Below are 22807 nucleotides of genomic sequence, written 5' to 3' on the forward strand. Positions count from 1 at the left end.
GACATTGACCAACATTTTAGTTTATTGACTAAACACACAAAAATGCTGTTCCTTTGCCAACAGCACAATGGACATGGTCTTGTTCAAATATTTACAGTATTTGCCAAGTTACAAAATCTTTACAAATTTCCATATATTCATAAACAAAGAGCACTTTCTGATAACTCTTTTCAGATGTAGCACCAAAAACCAGCCTTTTAAAGCATAGACCTTTCAAATTGAACTTCACCGTTAAGACTGTCTGTGCATTATATTAACTTCCATACAAGAACAGTTTGGCTCTGTGTCTACTCTATTAAATATCTGTTTCAGTGCTGGTTTATTCAAACAACAGTACTATTCAAATGGGAAATAACCCCATATGTCTATCCTACTCGTGTAATTTCTAAGCTTTTAGACTCTGTCATACAGATCATACTCTCTATACATCAGGTAGCCCTTAAGTCCAGGTGGGAAATGAGCAGAGTTGAAAATGACTGGGTCACCCAGTCTCTTCGGAGTCATCCTTCTCCTAATCTCCAATCGGCACATGTGCTTCAGGGCACGAGGGTTTCCTGTAGTTCACAGAAAAGACATTAACTGCACCAGATGGCCATTACTGTTTTAAATAAGTTTTAATATGTTTTTTTATGTTGTGCATCATTTTAAAGGAGTAGCTCGACCACATATTGTATCCTTCAAAAATGAAATGCAGCTTCAACATGGCCAGTCTACAGGAGAAGTCAGAACTGTCTTAATTCTTTATGTGAATTAAAGTAAAAAGACATTATAAGTATTTATTATAAGAAATAAGTCATTTTGGAATATTGGTCCTTCATCATGAATTGTTTACACAGATGTGAAGTGCAGCTGGTGTGTTCAACTAATGTAGAATAGAAAATGACAAAGAAATAGAGATAAATAACGTTAACAACATTTTTTGACTGAATATTCCTAAATATTCTAGATACCCCTCCCCCCTATTGATCCACCTTATATGGTTTTATTGACCAAATCTTTGAATTCACTTCATTTTAGAGGAAAGATTCAAATGAATCTTTGAATGAATCTTTTTTAATGACATATAGCTTCAGAAAGTCTGAGATGAAATGCTCATGCTCACCTAAGCATAAATAGGTGATCTTAAACAGGAGGGGGGGGGGGGTAGGATAATTGTAAGGGCCTGTGACAGGGAGCCTAAATGTTTTAAATGAGTATTTTGGCAGACTTGCCATCCCTTTCAGTAGATGGTTCTTTAAATAAATAGTTGTAAATATGATTTTTAAGTTAACTGACAAGGAGCCTAAAAATGTTTTACTTTTACTAGTATTTTGGCAGACTTGCTAGAATTGTGGGGCCCAGTGTACTATCGTTTAATCGGGCCCAAAATGTCCTGTGGTCTGAAGAGGTGGATATATATAGATGCCTTGGTTTTCGTAGCATTTCAAAAGCAGTACACTTAAACAATGCTATGTTAACAGCTTCCTTTCCTGTGGATAAAATAGTCGTGCCAAGGCACTATGCTATGAGTGTTTTTTACACAAACCAAAGTGCAAACTAGTGGTGTCATAGTTTTGGTGGTCGTTCACCTAAAATGTCACAAATTTCTGGCCATTCTTTATGCTTCCCCAGAACCATTTTCAGCTTGGAACAGATGGGGACGTAGATGACATAGTCCAGAAGAACCCGCACAGCTCTCCCTGCATACTGCGCCAGCCACGAGACACTGATGAAGTCACAAAACTGCACAAAAGATGTGATGGAGGCTTTACTGTATATATTTATATGTGAACAAGGCAATAAGTACCCAGTATACCAGAAGAATTCACTATTTAAAAAAAAACCCAAACAAACTCACAGGGATCTTTTCACTCGAATGCTCTGAGTGGTGAACACGGGAGCTCCGTGCTGAATCATGAAGACAGCTGAAGCATTTGTCTGCATCGTAGCCACAGTTCAGTATCATTCGCATCATCATCTCGTCCCTGAGGCAGTACTGTAGAGCTGTGGGGAACTGTGTGTCACTCACTGCTGTGAAGTAGCAGTTCACATCAGCCTGCTTGGCCAGGAGCAGCTTGACTACCTCATACCTCCCGGCTCTCACTGCCACTAGGAGGCAACTCAGTGGATCCAGGTCAGTTTTAGCACCAGCATTCAGCAGTAGTTCAGTGCAAGTGACATCTCCATTGGAGACCGCGAAGAACAAGGGGCTTCTCCTCATGTCCCCATAGTTGTCAGACATATGTTGCTCTAGGGGGGCATTGACATCAAAGCCTTTCTCCAGTAGAAGCTCCAGGCACTGAACATGACCACCATCTGCAGCTGAGTGAACTGGGCTTTGGCCAGAAAGTCTGAGAGCCCTTTTTGTAGTTACTGGGATCAACATCCTCAGTGTGCTAAGGATAAAACATAATAGTTAGGTTATGGATGCAATGGATGTACAGTGAGTCCAAGAAGTATTTGATCCCTTGCTGATTTTCTTCGTTGGCCCACTAATAAAGACATGATCATTCTATACTTTTAATGGTAGATGTATTCTTACATGGAGAGACAGAATATTAAAAAGAAAATCCAGAAAATAAATCTAAGGAATATATATTAATTGATTTGTATTTCATGGAGTGAAATAAGTATTTGATCCCTTAGTATTCATTAGCAGTTCTGGCTTTTACAGACCAGTTAGACACTCCCAATCAACTTGTTACCTGACCTGAAGCCACCTGTTCTCACTAATCACTTGTGTGAAAAACACCTGTCCACAGAATCAGACAGATCACACAGATTTCAAGTCTCCAACATGGGTAAAACCAAAGAGCTGTCACAGGACCTCAGAGTCAGAATTGTTGACCTTCACAAAGCTGGAATGGGCTACAAAAAGATTAGTAAGGTGTTGGATGTGAAAGTAACAACTATTGGTGCAATTATCAGAAAGTTTAAAGAGTATAACATGACAATCAACAGACCTCGGCCCGGTGCTCCAAAGAAGATTTCGCCTCGTGGGGTGGCAATGATGCTGAGAACAGTCAGAAATCGTCCTGCAACCACTCGGCAGGAGTTAGCAAATGACCTGAAGGCAGCTGGGACCACAGTTTGCAAGGAAACAATTGGCAACACTTTGCGCAACAATGGATTCACATCCTGCAGTGCCCGAAAGGTACCCCTGCTGAAGAGAGCACATGTGGAGGCGCGCCTCAAGTATGCCAATGATCATTTGAAAGATGAACCAAGTTATTGGGAGAAGGTTTTGTGGTCAGACGAGACCAAAATTGAACTTTTTGGCCTCAACTCCACCCGCCATGTGTGGAGGAAGAAAAATGCTGCCTATGACCCCAAGAACACTGTGCCCACCGTCAAGCATGGAGGTGGAAGCATAATGTTTTGGGGGTGTTTCTCTGCCAAGGGTACAGGGCTACTTCACCGCATCACTGGGAAGATGGATGGAGCCATGTACCGCACAATCCTGAGGGACAACCTCCTCCCCTCTGCCAGGGATCTGAAAATGGGCCGTGGTTGGGTCTTCCAACATGATAACGACCCTAAACATACAGCAAAGGCAACAAAGGATTGGCTCAAGAAAAATCACATTAAGGTCATGGAGTGGCCCAGCCAGTCGCCAGACCTCAATCCGATCGAAAATCTATGGAGGGAGCTGAAGGTCAGAGTTGCCAAGCGACAGCCCACCAACCTTCATGATTTAGAGAGGATCTGCAAAGAAGAGTGGGCCAAAATTCCCCCTGGTGTGTGTGCTAAACTTGTGGTTAACTACAACAAACGTCTCACCGCTGTGCTTGCAAACAAAGGCTTTGCCACTAAGTATTGAGTGTGTTTGGCAAGAGGGATCAAATACTTATTTTCCTCATTGAAATACAAATTAATTAAAATATATTCTTTAAAATTATATTCTGGATTTTTGTCTTGATATTCTGTCTCTCCATGTTAGAATATATCTACCATTAAAAGTGCAGAAGGATAGTGTCTTTATTAGTGGACAAACAAAGAAAATCAGCAAGGGATCAAATACTTCTTGGACTCACTGTATATAATGTATGGATGTTCTTTGGGGCGTTTGATTCTACAGACAATCTTTCAGTGGATGGTTCTTTGAAAAAAAAGTTGTAAATGTGATTTCCTTAAACTGTACATCCAAGCCAAGAACCATTTAAGAAGCTAGCTGTATTTTTATAATGCACCTTCCCACATCATACCACAATGATCCATCAGACAATGATCACAATCTGACAGTTAATGTGGATGTGCCTCTCTCTCATATACTTACAGGTAGTGCCCTTCATAAGCTGCTCGATGTATAGGAAGCTGTGAGGAGAGATTGGCGATGTTTGGGTTGGCCCCATTTTGAAGGAGAAGGTCAATACAGTCAGGATTACCAGACCCAGCAGCATCGTATAGAACGCTATCACCGTTTGGTGCCTGGGCATTTACATCAGCACCTATTGGTGTCAAAGACAAAAAAATCTCTGGTCATTATGGTAATTACAATTAGATTCTACCACTTCTCTTGACACATGAGCATTACAGCATTTTTACACGTTTTCTCCTTACCCTAAAATAGTAGTGATCTGAAGCAGACTTGTTTATGTGACTTCTGACACTACATGACATGCTTCTGTAGATAAGGAGGAGGGGTAGAACTTAAAGAAGCAGAATTAGACTTAGACTTAGACAGACTTTACTATTATTCAAATTTACACTGTACATAAGAACGAAATTGTGTTGCATTGACTTGAGGTAGTTGTGAAGTCAACATATATAAATCAATATATAAAACATATATGAGACATATATGAGACATATATATATATATACATATATGAGACATTTTATAATATATTGCACATTCCAGTGCAATATATTATAAATTATTACTGGTATATATATATATATATATATATATATATATATATATATATATATATATATATATACAAGCAATAATTTATAATATATTGCACTGGAACTCCTACGTATGGAGTGATGAACATATGTATGTATATTGCACTGGGTTCAGCAGTTTTATGGCATGTGGAAAGAAGATATTGTTCAACCTGGTTGTTCTGTATCAAGGACTATGAAACCTCTTTCCAGAAGCCAGCAGCAAAATCAGGCCATAGTGGGGGTGGGAGGGGTCTCTGTGTATGTTCTGGGTTCTGTTCAAACAGCAACTTTTCACAATGTCCTGTATGAGACAACGTGAAATCCCAGTAATTCTTTCCGCTGTCTCTTCCACCCTCGGCAGGGACTTCCAGTCAGAGGCACTGCAGGTTCTTTCCCAGACTATATTATGCTCTCTGCAGTGCCTCTGTAGAAGGTGATGAGAATTGGAGTGTGTGCTCTTTTCATCCATCTCAGGTAGTGCATCCGCTCCTGAGCTCTTTTAACCAGGGCTTCAAGGTGAGTGGACCAGGTCAAAGTGTCCATTATCTGTACCGTTATCTCTGACATTCAGGGCCAGGTTGTTTATTTCACACCAGTCAACCAGGTTGTTCACTTCATCTCTGTAGTTCAGGTCATTGTCATTCTGTTGTGTCGTCTGCAAACTTCACAATGTGGTTGGTAGTGGGCCTGGTGCCACAGTCATGGATCATCATGGCAAAAAGCAGTGGGCTCAGGACACAGCCCTGTGTGGAGCTAGTGCTTAGAGGGATTATGAGAGAATTGTTTTTTTTTTTTGCTCCTGGGCTCCCCCTGCAGGTGGGGAGTGTAATTCACTTTTACTTCACTGCAGTAAATACAAATCACGCTTTGAGCCCACCCCCCATGGTACACATACATTCATCAACCTACTAGATACAGAACCGACATAGAAAGGGAAAGAATCATGTTGACGGACAAGGCCAGCAGTCTTGTGCATTTTAGTCTTATCATTTTTGCTTCACCAAAGTTACATGGTGCAGTAGCCAGCTGAGCCTGAAGCGGCAATGACAGAGATGCTATTTTCTATTACAAATTATTTTATGTAAAACTGCGACATACTGTTGCTTTATTTATACCTTAGAAAGTTAAACTGTATTTTCCTTGCGATAGTTGAGTAATAAAAGCTTGATACATGGAAATGGCAACCTCAAACACTGTTGTTTTCTCGCTCCAATGCAAATTCAACAAAAGCAAAAGACTGCTGTAAAAAATGTCATACCACAAGCTGTTTCATAAAAGTCTTGACTCCACCATATGTGCACCCCCAATATTTACATACACCAGTCCACATTCTAGCTCTGGTTTATGCTAGCGTGGTAACATGCATTTTGTAGTCAGTTTGTTTGAGATAATCATTCCCAGCTCATCCATCAGTGTGTGCTGTTTGCCTCCCATCTTTCGTGCAAGACTAAACAAACTACAGAACATTAAGGTAAGGTGATCATTCTCTAAGTTAGATTATTGCCCAAACTTTATTCACTTTATTCACCCACAGCAGGTTTTCATTTAATAAACATGTCTTACCATTGTGAATCAGGATATCTAACACCTCTGCTTGGGCATACTCTGCAGCGATGCCCATCGGGGTCACCCCACACTGGTCTGTCTCTGAGATCTGGCCTCCATACTGCAGCAAAAGCTTCAGGATGTCAAGGCAGCCTACTTTGGCAGCCTCATGCATGGCTGTCCACTTCTTCAGGCAGACCTGGTTTACCAATGCGCCTCGAGTTAAAAGTGCTCGTGCAATATCATACGCGTCTGTTCTTACAGCTGCAACAGAGAACGGCATTTTAGATTATTTGGAGGGTGGACATTATCTGAGTCTCATAATGTTAGAATTAATGATTTTGGAAAAATGCAGAGTGAAAGATAGACCTACCTAGCAGTAGAGGAGACTCGTTCTTCCGATTGGTTCTGTGAGGAGAAGCTCCATGTGCCAGCAAAGTCCGGACAATCTCAACCAGCCCGGCTTGAGTAGCTAGAGTCAGAGGAGTCTCCCCATCTTCTGTTTCTTCATCAAGGCTCAGCCTGTAAGAAGCTGGCAAACAAAGGGCTGAGAAGCCATTGGGTTATTCCATGCAGCTCACTTCAGGCCTGACTGGTCACAGCAAGGATTAAAAAAAAGTATATAATATAATTTATATATATACAACAGTTTCAGATTAGATTTGATTTAACTGGATGCTGATTTCAATCCAATGTCCATACCCTTTAATGCCAATGGCATCTCTATTACTATTTAATTTAAACAACCATGCAATATTTCAATATAGTCCTTCTAAGTGTTCATTAGTACCGATTGTTAATACTAAGTACTAAGTACTAATGTACTAAGTTTAATTTTTTAAAAGAGTTAGCTCTGGTCACACAAGCGGATGGGTTGAGAAGCAAACACAACACTGTATCTCTCCACGGAACACCGCTGCTATAAATCATATACTGAACAAAGAAGTAATGTACAATCTCTGAGCAAAAGAAAACAAGAAGGAACCGAAACTATAAAAGGATTAATACAAGAATAAACACTAACAAACTATAAACGGATGAAGAAAAAGTGGTAAACAGAGCTGGAGAAGGAGCTGTGCAGTGAGTTCGGTTCAGTGATGTAGCAGCAAGAAGCTTGTTAAGGAGCTTTAATTTGAAAGCCATTAAAAGCTATTAAATGTTAGGTTTTGCTCACGACTTAATTGATTTATTTCATATGTTACTTTTTCTGAAACACACTGCCTTTAGTTTATATATAATGTATATTTTACATATTATATATTAAATTGTTTCTATATTATGATCGTTTAACATACAGCTCTTTATCTAAGACATACCATGCCATAATGATTTTTTGTGAAGCTTGAAATATATAGATTAAAAATATATTGCAATAAATGAACCTGTTGTGGGCTCTGTTGTAACATAAAACTAGAATATTTCAAGTTAATTATATTCTTGAACCTAAATTTAAACCCATTTAATGTTTCAGCTCCAATCAGATTTCAGTATTCAATATTTAAGATGTGATATGAGTTCACCTTCTAAAGTTGTAAATTTGAATTCTAATGGGATTTTCTGGAGTACATTTTAGAAATATTGCATGGTTGTATAAAAGTTAAACAGAGCTATAATGGAAATCTATGGTGTGACCTGTCTGGCCTTGGATAAGCTGAGGTGGAATATCCCCACTTTAGATGAATGTGAGCTATGAGGAACTCTCTAGCTTGTAGCTGTTACTTACTACAACCACATTCCTTAATCACTGACTGCACACAAGTACTTGTTACAGTGTCTTTGCTTACCATAGAGCACCATCTCAAGCACTTGGACTGACTGTTGTACTACTGCTCTGTGGAGTGGGTACCAGCCTTTGGCATCCACCTCAGTAAAGGCAGCTGGGTAGTCAGCCATCTCCTGGAGTGTAAACAGGTCACCTGGAATCAAAATGAAATACTTGTTTACATCAGTTTTTCATTAGACATATTTTCAGCACCTTCCCATTATGCACTACTTACTACAACAGGCAAACAGTACACCTGCTCATGCAGTTTATGCATATTTATGAATGGTGTTTGCAGCTTCACAGCAACCATTGGCCTATAAATTTACCTCTTCTGATCGCATCCAAAATCTTTTGATTTTCCACACTGAAGTTTTGGCATAAAATAAAGAAGATTGTGAAAATGACATGTACAGATACCAACAATGAGATAGAATTAGAAATGATAATTTCTCATGTTCTTTTCTGTTATTATACCTTGCTTGAAAATCGATACTGTTGGATTCCTGAAGGCTCAGTTGGATTGCATAGTTGAGAAGCTGCTCATCCTCATCTACATCATCTGGGGCATCCATTATTCTGAGAAAAAAAAGAAGATTATTTTCCACCTCTGCACAAGCCTGTGTGCGCTATTATATTAGCCTTTTATTAGTTATGTAGTGAGGATAAGATCATAAAGGGGTAATGTCACGGCTAATAACATTTTCCCAACATTTATTTCAATAGACGTTTGACGTAGTTTGTAAATGCTGTTAAAAGTTCAAAATTTATAATTCACTTCCCACTCCATACAGTCCACACATACAGGCTAAGCTGCAGAAACAGCCCATTTTGAGTGAACTGATTTTATGATGTCATGAAAACCAACAGATTCACAAGAATCTTTATATCCAACCTTGAGAATTTGATTCCCACCCACTCAAACTGAAGCTATAAATGATTTCAGTTCATTCTTAGCATATGAACTATATAAACATCAACAATGGACCATAAGTGGGAAAAATATTATTTCAGTAGGACACAGGCCCTTTAATGACTAAACAGTGTAATATGCTACATTGATTCTATATGAATATATAAAGGGGCACACATGTAATATGACCAATATTATTATAAAAAATACAGACTATAGGTTATTGATAAAATATTTATTTATTATTTGCATATACTGAAAGCATGTTTATCATAGATGTACTTTATTATACAGACAGCTAACAGAACAGTATTTAGAGCATTGCTTAAAAATAGCGATGTCTAGAGTCTCTGCCCGCTGCTCGCAGGCCATATCATGCTTAAAGCGGCTCTAAAGATGTACTGACCTGATTCATTCAAGAGCAGATCTGACTCTCTGTTTGCTTTACTGTTATAATAAACCAATGCATTCACACAGTTCTACATTTTTGCACATGTAGAAATAGATAAAGGCACAACAATAATAAACAGTTTTTTTTTTTAAGTGGTGGTCAAATACTGCAGTCAGCATAGTGCATTGTTTTTAACATTAGGCCACTGAGTAACCAGACTTGACAAGGTATTGGTATCACTGTATATTGCAAAGTCTGCAGCATTGTACATCGTCAATGTTAAACCTACAGTGTTCATAGAAGCTGCATACAAATGAACTACGTTTTAGCAACACAATACAAGTCCAATATAATTAGTCAATGCACCAAAGGATCCCTGTGGGTCCCAACTGAGATCCATTCAATCGCTAACACATACACTAATCTCACCTTTTGAGATAGAGTTCCAGTAAAGTCACGGGTCTTGTACTGCTTGGTTTAGCCGTGCCCTATCTAAACTGACTGCCCCTACTCCAGACCCCCTTTCACCACACACATCTATTTTTGGCTGTCACCTGCTTTCGGCACATAACAGTAAGCTGAAATATTATGCTTCCTTGCTCGCATGCTTATTTTTGAATGGTAATGCTAACAATCTATCGCATTTCTAGGTCAACAGCCTGCACTGCACAGTGACCGACAGACTGAAAGTGAGATGACCTCAACAAGAATGTCCTAAGTGGTCTATGGAGGATTTGCCTTTCGCCTCTTTATGGACTTGACAAGTCAAGGCTACTACATGTCTAGCTGTGTTAGAGAGGGTTATAGGTTGCATAGACACTGTGTAAATGAATATAGTCAGTCTGCTGAATTAACTAGTTGTGTCATTTTGACAGGTTGCAAAAAAGGCTTTAACCAGTTTATGCAAACCATACAGTCGTCTATCCATCTATCCAACCTCGACCAAATGCTGTCAGTACAATCACTTAACTACTCATTTTTAAAAATTGTATAAATATATAAATAAATATATATACAAACAAAACATTTTATTGTCAAGACACACTGTGTGTCCAAAAGTTTGTAGATGAATGCTCATCTCATGTTTCTTCTAAAATCAAGGGGATCACTAAGGAGTTTGACCCTCTGTTCTGCAGTAAGACTCGACATTGGCTTTGAGTCACAAATCCTAGTGTAACAATGACCCTAAATACAACCTTTAATCCATCACGAAAAACAAGAACGTACTTGGACTTTGGCCAGGCTGATGGAGGGCCCTCTTTGTTATCAGGATATTCAGCACTATGTGAGTGACTGGAATAATGTAGGTCAGTCAACTCGTGACCTAAATATACTATGATGCTGACACTTAACAGATAACATCCTTCATAAGCAGTTAAATGAACGGAAAGGTTACAATGGTTACAGGCTCCATTTTTTAAACAGACAGTTCACAGACACAGTGTAGACTGCCTGAGATAGCTACATCTATCCACACTACAACACAGATATTCAACTGTGGTATAATCTACATTTCACTGAAATGTTACTCAGCTCAGTACACAAGCAGTACAGGTAGCAGAGGCTATGGAAGCTTAACTTGGGTAATTGGCGAAATTTATTCTGAAAAAAAAAGTTGTTTTTTTTATACTTGTTTTGAGCCTTTAGAAATGACATGTGACATGAATGACATGAAGTCACCAACAAGAACACCAACAAAATAGTTTTAGGGGAACCAGCAGAAACAGCGCTCTCATTCTCTATCCCACCATCATCGCTTAGTGCTTAGTGTTTGGGCACTGCTTTGGTAAATAAAAAAAATGTTCACATTTTTAAAGGAAACAAACAAAGCTGCTGAACAAAGAAAACAAATGAATTTTATAATGAATTTTTCATAAATTAAATACATTTAATAAATAATTATATTAAACAAATTAATGTTCTTATTATTTATTAATATACGTCCATTTTTATATGTATCGTATAATGTAGTTATTATATGTATATATCATATTTATATTGATATATTTCCAGTATATAAATATACAGTGGTCAGAGTGTAAAGCGACGCAAACCTCGCTGAGCGCCATTTCTCCTCCAAGCTGGATCACGTGATGGCGCAGTTACCATAGCAGCGCCCAAACACTCAGCGGTGATGGCGGGTTAGAGGACAAGAGCGTCGTCTTTCTGCTTGTTCACTTAAAACTACTCTGTTAGTGGTGACTTCCCTGTTTGTCTGTGTAGTTAGACAGCTAGCTATATTAGCTACATCAGCTTCTGAGTGTAGGTCTGTCCGAGATGGAGAAACGTGACACCGCCTCGGAGACGAATGAAAGCGCGAAGGTGGGAAACTTCAGTTCTTCACAAACACAAACACAAGCTGAGCTGGAGGAAAAGGCTGACGAAGGTACAGATGCTCAACCAGAGATGAAAGTGGTGATCAAAACTTTACTGACATCAGATCAGGAAATCCAGTTGGATTCAGCACTTCCGGTCCCCAGTCAAGACAGACTGTGTGAAAGTCAAATAACCCAGACTTCTGATGATGTTGGAAGCTCAACAGCAACAGGTAGCTAAGTTTGCCAGTGCTTCTGCTACTGCTTTAAAACATTGCTCATCCAGCCAGTTGTGGAGTGGTAGAGCTGCTGTGTTCAATGGGAGCAACGTATGCAGTTATTATTTTAACTGACAATACATTAATCTTCACCTTACTCTGTTGCATTCTGACAACCTTCCAATTCTTCATATTCTTAGTGCATTATATGCTTTAAACCTGACTGTTTAATTGGGTGCTAACATTATTTTTGCCTGATCCAATTCTACAATCATGTTGGCAGACTTCTCTCTCTCTCTCTCTCTCTCTCTCTCTCTCTCTCTTTCTCTCTCTGCTGGAGGTGGAAGAACTGAAAGCAGAAATTCTTAACCCATCTTCTATTTTTACAGTGAAAATCTTGCTTATGCCAGAGGGGCACATGATGACCATGGCCTTTACCATTGGCCTCACAACTCAGGACCTGAAGAATCATTTTGCCAATGAGCTGAGAGTACCTTCAGACATCATTCAGATCACACTGAATGGTAAATTGCTTCACTATTTTCCTTGACAGAAATGGCAAGCTGTTGTCTAACATTGCGTCGCTAATAGCTGCTGCTGTGTTGAAATGAACAAAGGTGAAGTTCGACACGGTCTATTTCATTGTACAGAATGTGAGTGATAGGCACGGGCAGGTCAATATTTCCCATCTTAACTATTTCTTTTGAGAATTGATCCTCACTCCATGAGCAGTAATCTTCATGTCTGTGATTTTATGAAACGTGTATTTGATGCTGAAAAAAGTCAGTGGCTGAATTGTAGAAAGATTGCAAGGGCATGGTGGGATAGGGGTGATTTACTGTAGCTGTACTTCTTTTTAAGCAAAAGTATTTCCACATTCCAAATTGTGGCCAAAAAGTTCTTCAGGAACTTTGTGGTGAGGATGTAGGATTACTCTTCCATGAAGGCTATATTTGTGCAGGTATCACTGCACAGTAGAACAGCGCACCACCTCTCCAGAGTCTGCTAAATCTTCCTGAAATCTTTCTTTTTCAGTCAAATTGGGGATTTGATTTGCCTCTCTTGCACTCCTATGAGCAGTTCTCTCTATAGGTTTTCTCAGCCTTTCATACCTCAACATGACCTTCACAATTCCTGTTAATGGACTTTTCAGCTGTCTGTTTAGAGGAGCCTGTGGCTGCTGATTGTTGGGATAAGGATGGAGGAGTCAGAGTATTTGTAAAGCTTTTAAATTTGCACCAGCTGGCTTTTCCTCATGATGATTGGGAACAAGTCATAGCACTAACAAGCTAATTACAATCTGAGACCTTGGAGAAAGATATCTCTTTGGAGAAAGAGCTCAAAACTTCTGGGTTGCCTAAACTTTTGTATTATTTGCAAATAATATTTTATTATTGCTTAAAAAAAGAGTGGTTCATGTTCTACTCACTCAATTATTCATACTAACAGATTGTTTTTCATGCCTTTGTTTAGGAGGAGCAACAGTTTTTAAATGGGGATTATTTTTTATCATTTACTGAATGGGGAGGGACAGCATCCCCTTGCAATCAGGGCCCTGATTGCAGCAATGATTGTAGGAAATAAACAGACTAGGATTTTTGTAAGAATGTTGTTTGTCATAAATAAATTTCAGTTGAAATTGGTGTTGCCTTCATTTTCCTGCACAGGTCATATGCAAATTATGATCTGTCTTTGCTGTTTTGGTTGTCAGGTAAAGCTATAGAGGACCAACAGACGCTGATGAGCCTGGGAGTGCAGCCCCTTGGCACAGTCCAGTTTGAAATGAGCTCATTAGATCCTGAAAATTACCCCATTAAACCAGTTAAGCCACAGCAGGAGTGCAGCATGCCTGATGTCATTACTGTCAGAGTGCAGACAGGTCAGGCCCAGGTTTTATTCTCCAAGCATTCACACGAACGTTTCTTATTTCTGATGTCCAGTTAAACAGTTTCGCCTCTCTCTATTATGGTCTCAGCCTCACTGTCTCCCTCTGGTCTAGCTTCATCCTCAGATGTAAACACCTTTCAGGATGTGGTGGTTGAGATAGAGAGAGCTACTCAAAAGAAGCCTTTCCTGGGAGGATATCGCCACAAGATCACTAAAACTGAGTATCACCATGCTGCAGTGCAGACTATGGCCAGGAGGAGGCCTGACAGGGGTGTGGAGTTGTTCAGCAGGGATACACAGGTGATGATTAAGTAATAATAATTATAATTAAGCGTGTTTTATTTGTCAGTGTAAAGTAGCTTAACCTCATAAACTGTAGGTTGAAATATGTGGTTCTCATAACTATATAACTGACATATTAGTTCCATAATAGTAGTTTAACAGTAATTTATAGTTGGCACAAAATAAGCTATGAGGGATTTGTCCTCTATGAATTAGAATAATGAGATAATGAGACCAGAGGTCATTTATGAGATAGAGCCAGTTTTATTAATTTCGTTCAGTTTGCAGTCAGCAGCACTAGGTCTCATGTGGCACAATTCAGGATCCAGTGACCGCATGACTTTAGGACATAAACCTCATAAAGTCTTCATGAAGCCCATACTATACAGTTGGTATAGCCTATGCAAGTGTATAGCTTCTTTTCTGAATACTGCATAAACCTGTACTCTCTTGTTTATAGACAGTGAACATGAAGAGCCAGGCTCAACAATGCACCATCAACACATCCACTCAGATGACTAAGATTGGCTGCTATATGTCCAACATGAAGGACAAACTCCTCACTCCGGGCACCTACATCACTGCAGATGAGTTCCACAGCAGGAGGCTGAAAGCTGTATGTGTGTGAGTGTCTGTGTGCCTGAGTGCCTGGTGTCGGTCATTGTTTTGACAGCATTTGTGTGCATGTTCCCAGGTAATAACAATACAGACATATTTTCGGCGCTGGCAGGCCAAACGGCTGACTGCTCAGCTGAAGCTGGATAAGGAGCTGTGGCTGGCCTGTGCAGAGAGAGAAGAGAGGCGGAAAATAGAGGAGAAGGAGGAGCAGATTAGGGATGAGTACCACAGGAGAATGAACCCAAGGAAAAAGGAAGACTTTGCCTTGCTCTACAGTGCACTAGAAAGTGAGGCTGCATGTGTGTGTCTGTGTGTGTGAGTGAGTGAAATGGACATATCTACAGCTCTCTGTCTGTCTGTCTTTCTGTCTGTCTGTCTTTCTATCTATCTATCTATCTATCTATCTATCTATCTATCTATCTATCTATCTGTCTGTCTTTCTGTCTGTGTCTATATATAAATATGTGTGTGTGCTTGTTTGTGAAGTAATCTGTGAATTACTGAAATGTCATCGACTATATATATATATATATATATATATATATATATATATATATATAAATATATGTATATATATACAGACATATTTTATCTGTATGCTGTAGCATTTGATGCCACTGGAATGTATGAGCATTTCTATGCGTTTGCACTCTCTGACTCTGTGTGTTAGAGTGGAGGCAGGACGAGTTGGAGCGTATTAATGCCACTCTGAGTGGAGCAGAAAGGAAGGCAGCGCTGTGTGCTCTTCTGGAGGAGGAGACGCAATTCATTGCTTCCATTGGATGCCACCGCACTGCTGCAAGAGAGAGGAATCAAGAGGAGGCAGTGCAAGCCTTCCTCAACAAGGTCTGCCTCCCACCGAAATCCAACTTTATATCCAGCATATTATACAGACACGAAATCATGTGCAAGAAATGTGCAAGTGAAGTACCTCAGACATGCCAGCAAAAGACTATTCTATCTGTTACAGTCAGGATAAGCACTTTCTCCTCCTGAAGGCCAACGCCGAGAAAATGAGGAGGCTATGAGCGGGCCCTCAACCAGGACAATAACTAGGAATATTTACATACACTTTTACATAGAACAGGACATTCATCTTCAAATATGTACACCTGTCATCTATAACATTAGCACCACAAATTGAGTATTTCCCCTTTGTATCGCCACAACTGATCTGATCATTCAAGGCATGGACTTCACAAGACCTGTGAAGGTGTCCTGTGGTATCTGACACTAATCACAGACTCTTAGCAGCAGAACTTTTATGTCCTGTAAGTTGTGAGATAGGGCATCCACAGATATCATCAGTGAGCCTTGAGCCAGTGAGGGCCCACGACCCTGTCACCATTTCACCGGTTGTCCTTCCTTGGACCACTGAACTGACCACTGCATATCAAAAAAAAAAAACACACACAAGACCTGCTTGCCAGTTTTGGAGGGGCTCTGACCCAGTCGTCTAGCCATCACTATCTGGCCCATGTCAAAGTGTCTTAGATTCTTAAGTTTGCCCATTTTCCTGCTTTTAGCACATCACTCTTTACTTGCTGCCTAATATGTCCCATCACTTGACAGATGTCACTGTAGATGAAGATAATCAGTGATTTTCACCTGTCAGTGGTGCTATATGTTAGGGTTGATTGGTGTATATTACTACAGTATTTATTAAGCTGTTTACTACTTCCTAATCACTGCACACACACTTTTTGCGCTTTATACCTCAACTTCACAATTTCTTACTATATCCTCATCCTTCTCCTGCATCACACATTAAATCTGTAGACTTTTCTGTATATTTCTGTATATTCATATCTATACATATTTCTATTTTTGAACCATTATATTTTTTATCTTGTCTTTTTCGATCTTACAGTGTGCAGCCCCTAAGACATGGCAAGCGTTTGATGGAATGATGACCCAGATGGACACTCCACAGAGCATCAGGGCTAAAGAGCTCCGAGACCTCTACAACAGCATCAACTTGAATTACCTCAGCCAGGATGAGCGTCTTGACATCCTCCTCACTCTCAAACACACTGTCAAGGTATCATTTCTGTACTCTTAGGCTGGCACTTCAATTCTGCTTTCATTACTATCAACTACATTTATGCTACTGGATGCTCAATGTCAGAGATGCTTTGTTCTGGTCCTGGTGATCTACCTACAGAGTGTATCTCCAAACCTAATCTAATGTTCAGGTGTCTGTTCTGATCTGGATCTGATCTCTTCAGGGTGGTAGACCGCTTCACCAGACTCCAGACCTTTTTTTGTGTTTGTGTGAGAACAGGAGCATGACTCCAAGCTCACCCAGCAGATAGTGGAGTTGATTGACAGAGAGGCTGACCTGCTGATGAGAGGGGTGAAGGAGAGTAATCTGGAAGGGCTGAGAAAGAGAATATCCACCCTCTTCCTCCAGTACATCAAAACCCCCACTTTCAACCCCCAGGTGGCCAAATTCTTGCGGGTATGTTCTGCTGGCTGATGTCTTCTCCACCTTCTAAAACTCCCTCCAACTTCTAAAACATTGAATTCACTCTTAGTCTAGCATAACGTTTCTGAATAGATGACTTATTTATTCCACAGGACAGAATTGCACTTAAATCAGTGTACTAAACCCCAAGATGCATTAAATGACTCATTAAATGAAACTACTCAAGCATAATTAATTGTTTTCAAGTGGAATCAAACGTAGTGGAGTTTTGGGTCTACTTCTTATAATACTTAGCATGTTCTGCTAAGTATAAGACTTAAAATATGTTCTGATGATGACCGCCCCTGTTTTGGCATAAACATGGCCCATTATATCAACTCCACTTACCATATAGGAGCACTTTGTAGCTCTATAATTAGCTCTAGTCCATCGGTTTGTCTGTATGCTTTGTTAGACAACTTTTACTCAGTGGTCACAAGGGTCATTCTCAGCCATGCAGTGACACTGACGTGGTGGTGTTAGTGTGTGTTGCACTGGTTTGAGTGGATCATAAACAGTAGTGATGCTGGAGTTTTTAGCTGGATTTCTGCATCACTGCTGGACAGAGGAACAGAGGAGCTTCTGTCTCTGACTTTACATCTACAAGGTGGACCAACTAGGTAGAAGTGTCTAATAGAGTGGACAGTGAGTGAGTGAGTGGTGTTTAAAAACTCCAGTAGCACTGCTGTGTCTGATCTACTCCAACCAGCACAATGTTTTCATTACAATTAAAATTATTTGACAATGATTAAATTAACCACATTGTCCTCTCTGAGGCAGAATAGGGTTTGATTCTTAAGCCCACCACACTGTAAGGCCAGATGTTTTTTTGCAGCATTAAGTGTATTTTTCTTCTTGGTTTAATTTAAAACAGGTGATCCAATTTAATGGCTAGTTGTGTGACTTTTTGAAGTACGTTATCACATCTGGGTGATTTATTCATGCCATTCCAAAGAGTATGTACTGTTTTAATTTGCAAAGACTCTAGAGATCTCTTATAGATCCATCTATTTCAAAGTCCTACATTTAAGAGCTGAACTTCAAGGGGTTCTTCTAGGGCCCTCATGTAAGTTCTTCTCTCATATATCTACAATTTCACAGCAAAGATTAAAAGAGACTGAAGAGCTGAAGTCTTTCAGTCAGGTCTAGTGCACATTAAGATTTACAGTGCATGAGGATTTACAGCCTGATTTACAGTAGTTTATTGTCCTGTTCTCCTGTCACAGGTGCCACAGGATCCAGCACAGCTGAAGAAGAACATCTACTTCTGTCGCAGCTGCGGTAATTACCTGCTCGCTCCTGCGAGCATACGGGTGATGGGGCTTTGCCTGCAGTGCTCAGAGCTGGACAACGAGGCTCGATGCCGAAAGGATTTCTCTCATTACAAAACCATCCTCAAACGCCTACACGAATCAGAGGCAGAATCCAGCCCAGATGCCAAAATCACTTACCTCCTTCAGGTAGCTTTTACATGTGTCTCACCCGAAGACATCTTCTATACAGAGAACAAAACTTAAGTGGTCTTTGCAGCACAGCATCCGGGCAAGAATAATGCAAAGAATAAAAAACACTGGAGTGTACATATAACACATGTATATCGCACATATCATCACCCTGCAGATTATTATCAGCTTCTTCATTTTTTGGACCATTTCCTATAAATTATGTAGTAGAAGACCACATCTGTGACCTTAGTTATACCTTGCTTGTATGGCTTGTCTGCATGTCTTTACTAGGAGCAGGATGTGTGCTATCTGGTGGATGTGGTGTGGAGGGCTCAGTCTGCTCTGAGTGCCTGGAATGACCTGCATGATCTGGTTCTGGTGCGCTGGGACAGGCAGTGGGAGTGGAGCCCATGGAACTGCATCTTACTCACCAAGGACGAGGCTTCTGCACACCTCAAAGTTGAGAATATAGAGAAGGTATATACAAATCACCATATTGCACCATATGGTGCTGAAGAATGCCTTTATTCAGTATCCAAGTCATTTAATGTATAAATAGTAAGTATGTAACTTGGGTTGAGGAATTGCCTTGTTTAACAGCCCTGTGGTGGTTATGCTAGAATTTCCTTTCAATGCAAAGACAACAGTGTTTAAGGTTTACAGTATGTTTCACAGTTCCATGTTTTTTGTTATTTAAGCCTTATTACTTTTGTTTTACTATGCCTTTCATATGCACGTTGCATGATAAATCACACTCAGTCTTCCACAGTAAATTACTAGTTATAGAGAATTGCATCTGGCTAATGGTATAATCAGGACATAGCTGCAGCATCTAACGGTTCAACAGCCCATAGGGCCCATAATTGGGCCCACATTACATAACTATAAATTATAATATAAGTCCCATTAACAAGGGTGTATAAAATCAAGCACCTAGCCATGCAGTACCTTACAGTAGCACACAGTACAAACATCTATGATAGAAAGGGTCATTCTAAAGACCTCACTGAATTCCCGCATGGTACTTTAATAGGATCAACAAGTACATAATATATTTTCCCTTCTACATATTCCACGATCAACTGTGAGTCGTATTATTAAAAAGTGGGACAATTGAAGTGGAATAATTGCTTCACAAGGCCTATAATTACAATTACATCATCCATCTCAGCGTCCAAATAAAAAGGGGTCAGTCAGAAATGCATGTAAGCAGAACTAATAGATCACATATAGGGTGTCTATGACTGCATGTGTGCCTATGTAAAGCAAGAAGAAATTAGCTCCTCTAATTCCAACAACAGCAAATCAGTGACTAATATTTGTAGAATTGTCCAAATGTCTGCAATGGAGCCGGTCTGAAGACTTAACTACCATCATGAAAAGTCCTGCACTTGATTAGGGGACCTTTCTGGCTAGTGACCAGCAGATGGCAGTGTTGGTAAAGTCACATTGCCACATGGCCAGTGAAATGATTTGGTTAATTGTTGCTTTTTGCAATGAAACAGACCACTAAGACTGCCTATAAATATTTTGTAGGTCCTCATATACTTTTGATGAGTGCCTCTCACCACCCTGTCACGTTAATGTTTTCTTTAAATGATACAAAGGAAATGCTTCCTACTCTCCTCTAGTGGTGGGATTTCTCCAAGTATTTCTCAGCACAATCTTAGTCAAACTCTCAGTCTTTGCCCCAGTTTATCCCTTAATGAGCAATATGGCATCTTGCATTGTCTTGCTGGCATATCAAGTTTAATAAATTTTTCATGCTTATCCAGAGGGTTATGTGGTATCAGCATTTTTTCTGCATTATTTTAAAACCCAAAAACGATAAAGTTGGGTCACAGACAAAGTGAACACACTTCACACTTCAACATTTAATACTTGTTAATCCATCAGTTAGCTTAGCTAGCTTCGACCGCAAATCCATCAAGTATCAGACAGCTCAATGCAGCTGCTGTTGCCTAACTGACACAAGGTACTGATGATAAACTCGAGCGACTGGTGTTAGAGTGTCAGAAATACGAAATGTGACCGGTATTGTCATGTTTTCACTCGAAGTCAGCTAGCTTAGCTTAGCTAGCTAACAACAGGCAGTGCAGATCAGAGAACTCAGCTCAGGATTCCTAAAGAATAGCAGTCATGATGCAAACATCACGACTTTGGCAACAATGTCAGCACCTGGGATAATTTTTACTATAGAGTGAATCTGATACGACAATGAAAGAAGGCAGTAAATCTCATCGTGTCTCTGCGATTGGTCGGCTGGCTATACTATGCTTATCCGCTCATCAGTTAACTCCCTCATCCTGAAATAAAGTCATTGTACAGTTGATTTTATTTCAGGCTGTCAGGGATTCCCCCTCTGAGAGATCAGAATGCTGCACATGAAAGATATTGCACTGGTATTGAAGTTGTTAATCTGTACAAACACTCATACAGACAAGGCCATCTTTTTGTGTATTACAAACAGAAGTCGAGTTATAAGCTCTCTCTGATACCATCACATCTCTGCTTTGCAGGCATATGGCACGGCATTTATCCACAACATCAAGCATAAACACACTCAGGCCCGGAAGTACTTCTCCCAGATCCCTGTGATGGCTGAGTACCTTCATGATGTGGACTCGAAGCCTGCAGCCCACAGGGACCTGATGGTCACAAAACCCATCACTACGGCAACCAAGTAACATCAGCAAGACAGCACCCACAATCCCTAACGTGCTCAGGACTGTCTGCAGCTTGATGTCTTTCTGTTTGTACGACTCTTTTTCAACACAGTAAACAGAGCTACACACACTGATTGCACTGATGTCTGTGTTGTGTCTAGATTCATGCAAGAGAGGCCTTGAGTGTCTTGACTCACTCTTTAATGGATTTCTAAAGCAACACCCAGCATGAAAGAAAGCTATTGAGCTCCATTTTTCACAGCTTAGCCTTTTACCATAAAAAAGTGTGTCATTATGCTCCATTCTACTATATTTTCTTGTCACACAGATTGACGGCTCATGCGTGGTGCATTACATACGAGGCAAATAAAGCAGGGTATCAAAACACACATCTGTGTTTTTAGAGAATACTATTTTGCATCTTCAAATGACAATATAATGCGTATGAATTTGCCATGTGTAGACAGCATATAGCAGTGCATATCAAGCAGGTCTACGACTACAGACATAGTTCACCATTGATCTTTTGAAAACTAATTTGTTGTTGCCTAAAATTTACTAATTACACCTTAAGGAATGAAATAAAATCCTGGTTATTATTGAAAGATGAATATGCAATAAGGGGAAAAGGTCAAGAACTTGCTTCTCATTTACTGCATGTGAAAAAGACTGTCTGAATAAGAGTCACAGCAAGATGTTCTGTTTCTCTTCTACCTGTCTTCAGGTGGCATCCAGTTTTTTGTTTTTTTTTATTGTAAAATATGGTCGGGCGGTATCTACTTTTTTCATATTGCAATACCACCTCAGATTATCATTGCGGTATACAGTATTACTGGGCCTAGGAGTAGCATAAGTAGTGCAGGTAGCGCAGATGGTTCTGTGTTTACGTGGCTTCGCATCCTTTTATTTTAAAAACAAAAAAAATCCAATAAATTACAAAGTTCAATTTGCTCACAGGGTGATAAGCTAAGTGAACACTGTGCAATTTTAAATTCAATAGATGTTAAATAGATGTTAAAGCGTCAGTTTGACAACAATTGTAACTGCTCTGAACCAGGAGAGAGAAGCTGGTTAGCCTTAGCTTAGTTAGCATGATAACGTTCTGTTCACCACAGAACACTTGCGATTCTGGCTGCCTGAAATCCCACTTAGAAACGCTTAGACAATAATGACTCAGAGCCAATGTTTATGTTCTAGACAATCATTTATTTTGTTTTGTTATTTAGTAAATTAAGTAAGAGTTTGATTTTTGCTTTTTAATGTTTTTTCCACCTGTCTTCAGAATGTGACATGACCAATTAGAGAGTTCCCACAGTGCCCCCATCCTGTGCCTCTCTTAAATGCACACGATGCAATGAGCTTATTTGATCGTGTACTAGATAGACACATCTGACACATCCAACATGTTGTGATTTTAAAATACCTT

General features: G+C 39.8%; 2 protein-coding genes across 2 annotated transcripts; one reads left to right on the forward strand and one right to left on the reverse strand.

Moving 5' to 3' along the window:
- Positions 1–393: 393 nt before the first annotated feature.
- On the reverse strand, positions 394–8754 carry asb15a (ankyrin repeat and SOCS box containing 15a). Its single transcript, XM_072673714.1, has 9 exons — positions 8657–8754; positions 8509–8546; positions 8202–8333; positions 6791–6949; positions 6436–6681; positions 4256–4427; positions 1838–2375; positions 1569–1722; positions 394–554 (listed from the first exon to the last, which is right to left on the reverse strand). Exons 1-9 carry the CDS (start codon positions 8752–8754, stop codon positions 394–396), a joined length of 1698 nt encoding a protein of 565 aa, XP_072529815.1.
- Positions 8755–11624: 2870 nt separating this feature from the next.
- On the forward strand, positions 11625–22209 carry iqub (IQ motif and ubiquitin domain containing). Its single transcript, XM_072673716.1, has 12 exons — positions 11625–12031; positions 12406–12540; positions 13728–13895; positions 14016–14203; positions 14646–14801; positions 14880–15090; positions 15474–15649; positions 16674–16844; positions 17088–17264; positions 18497–18730; positions 19007–19192; positions 21235–22209. Exons 1-12 carry the CDS (start codon positions 11761–11763, stop codon positions 21400–21402), a joined length of 2241 nt encoding a protein of 746 aa, XP_072529817.1. The 5' UTR covers positions 11625–11760; the 3' UTR covers positions 21403–22209.
- The last annotated feature ends 598 nt before the right edge of the window (positions 22210–22807 follow it).

This window comes from Salminus brasiliensis, chromosome 2 (assembly GCF_030463535.1).
Source record: "Salminus brasiliensis chromosome 2, fSalBra1.hap2, whole genome shotgun sequence".
Classification (NCBI taxonomy): Eukaryota; Metazoa; Chordata; class Actinopteri; order Characiformes; family Bryconidae; genus Salminus; species Salminus brasiliensis.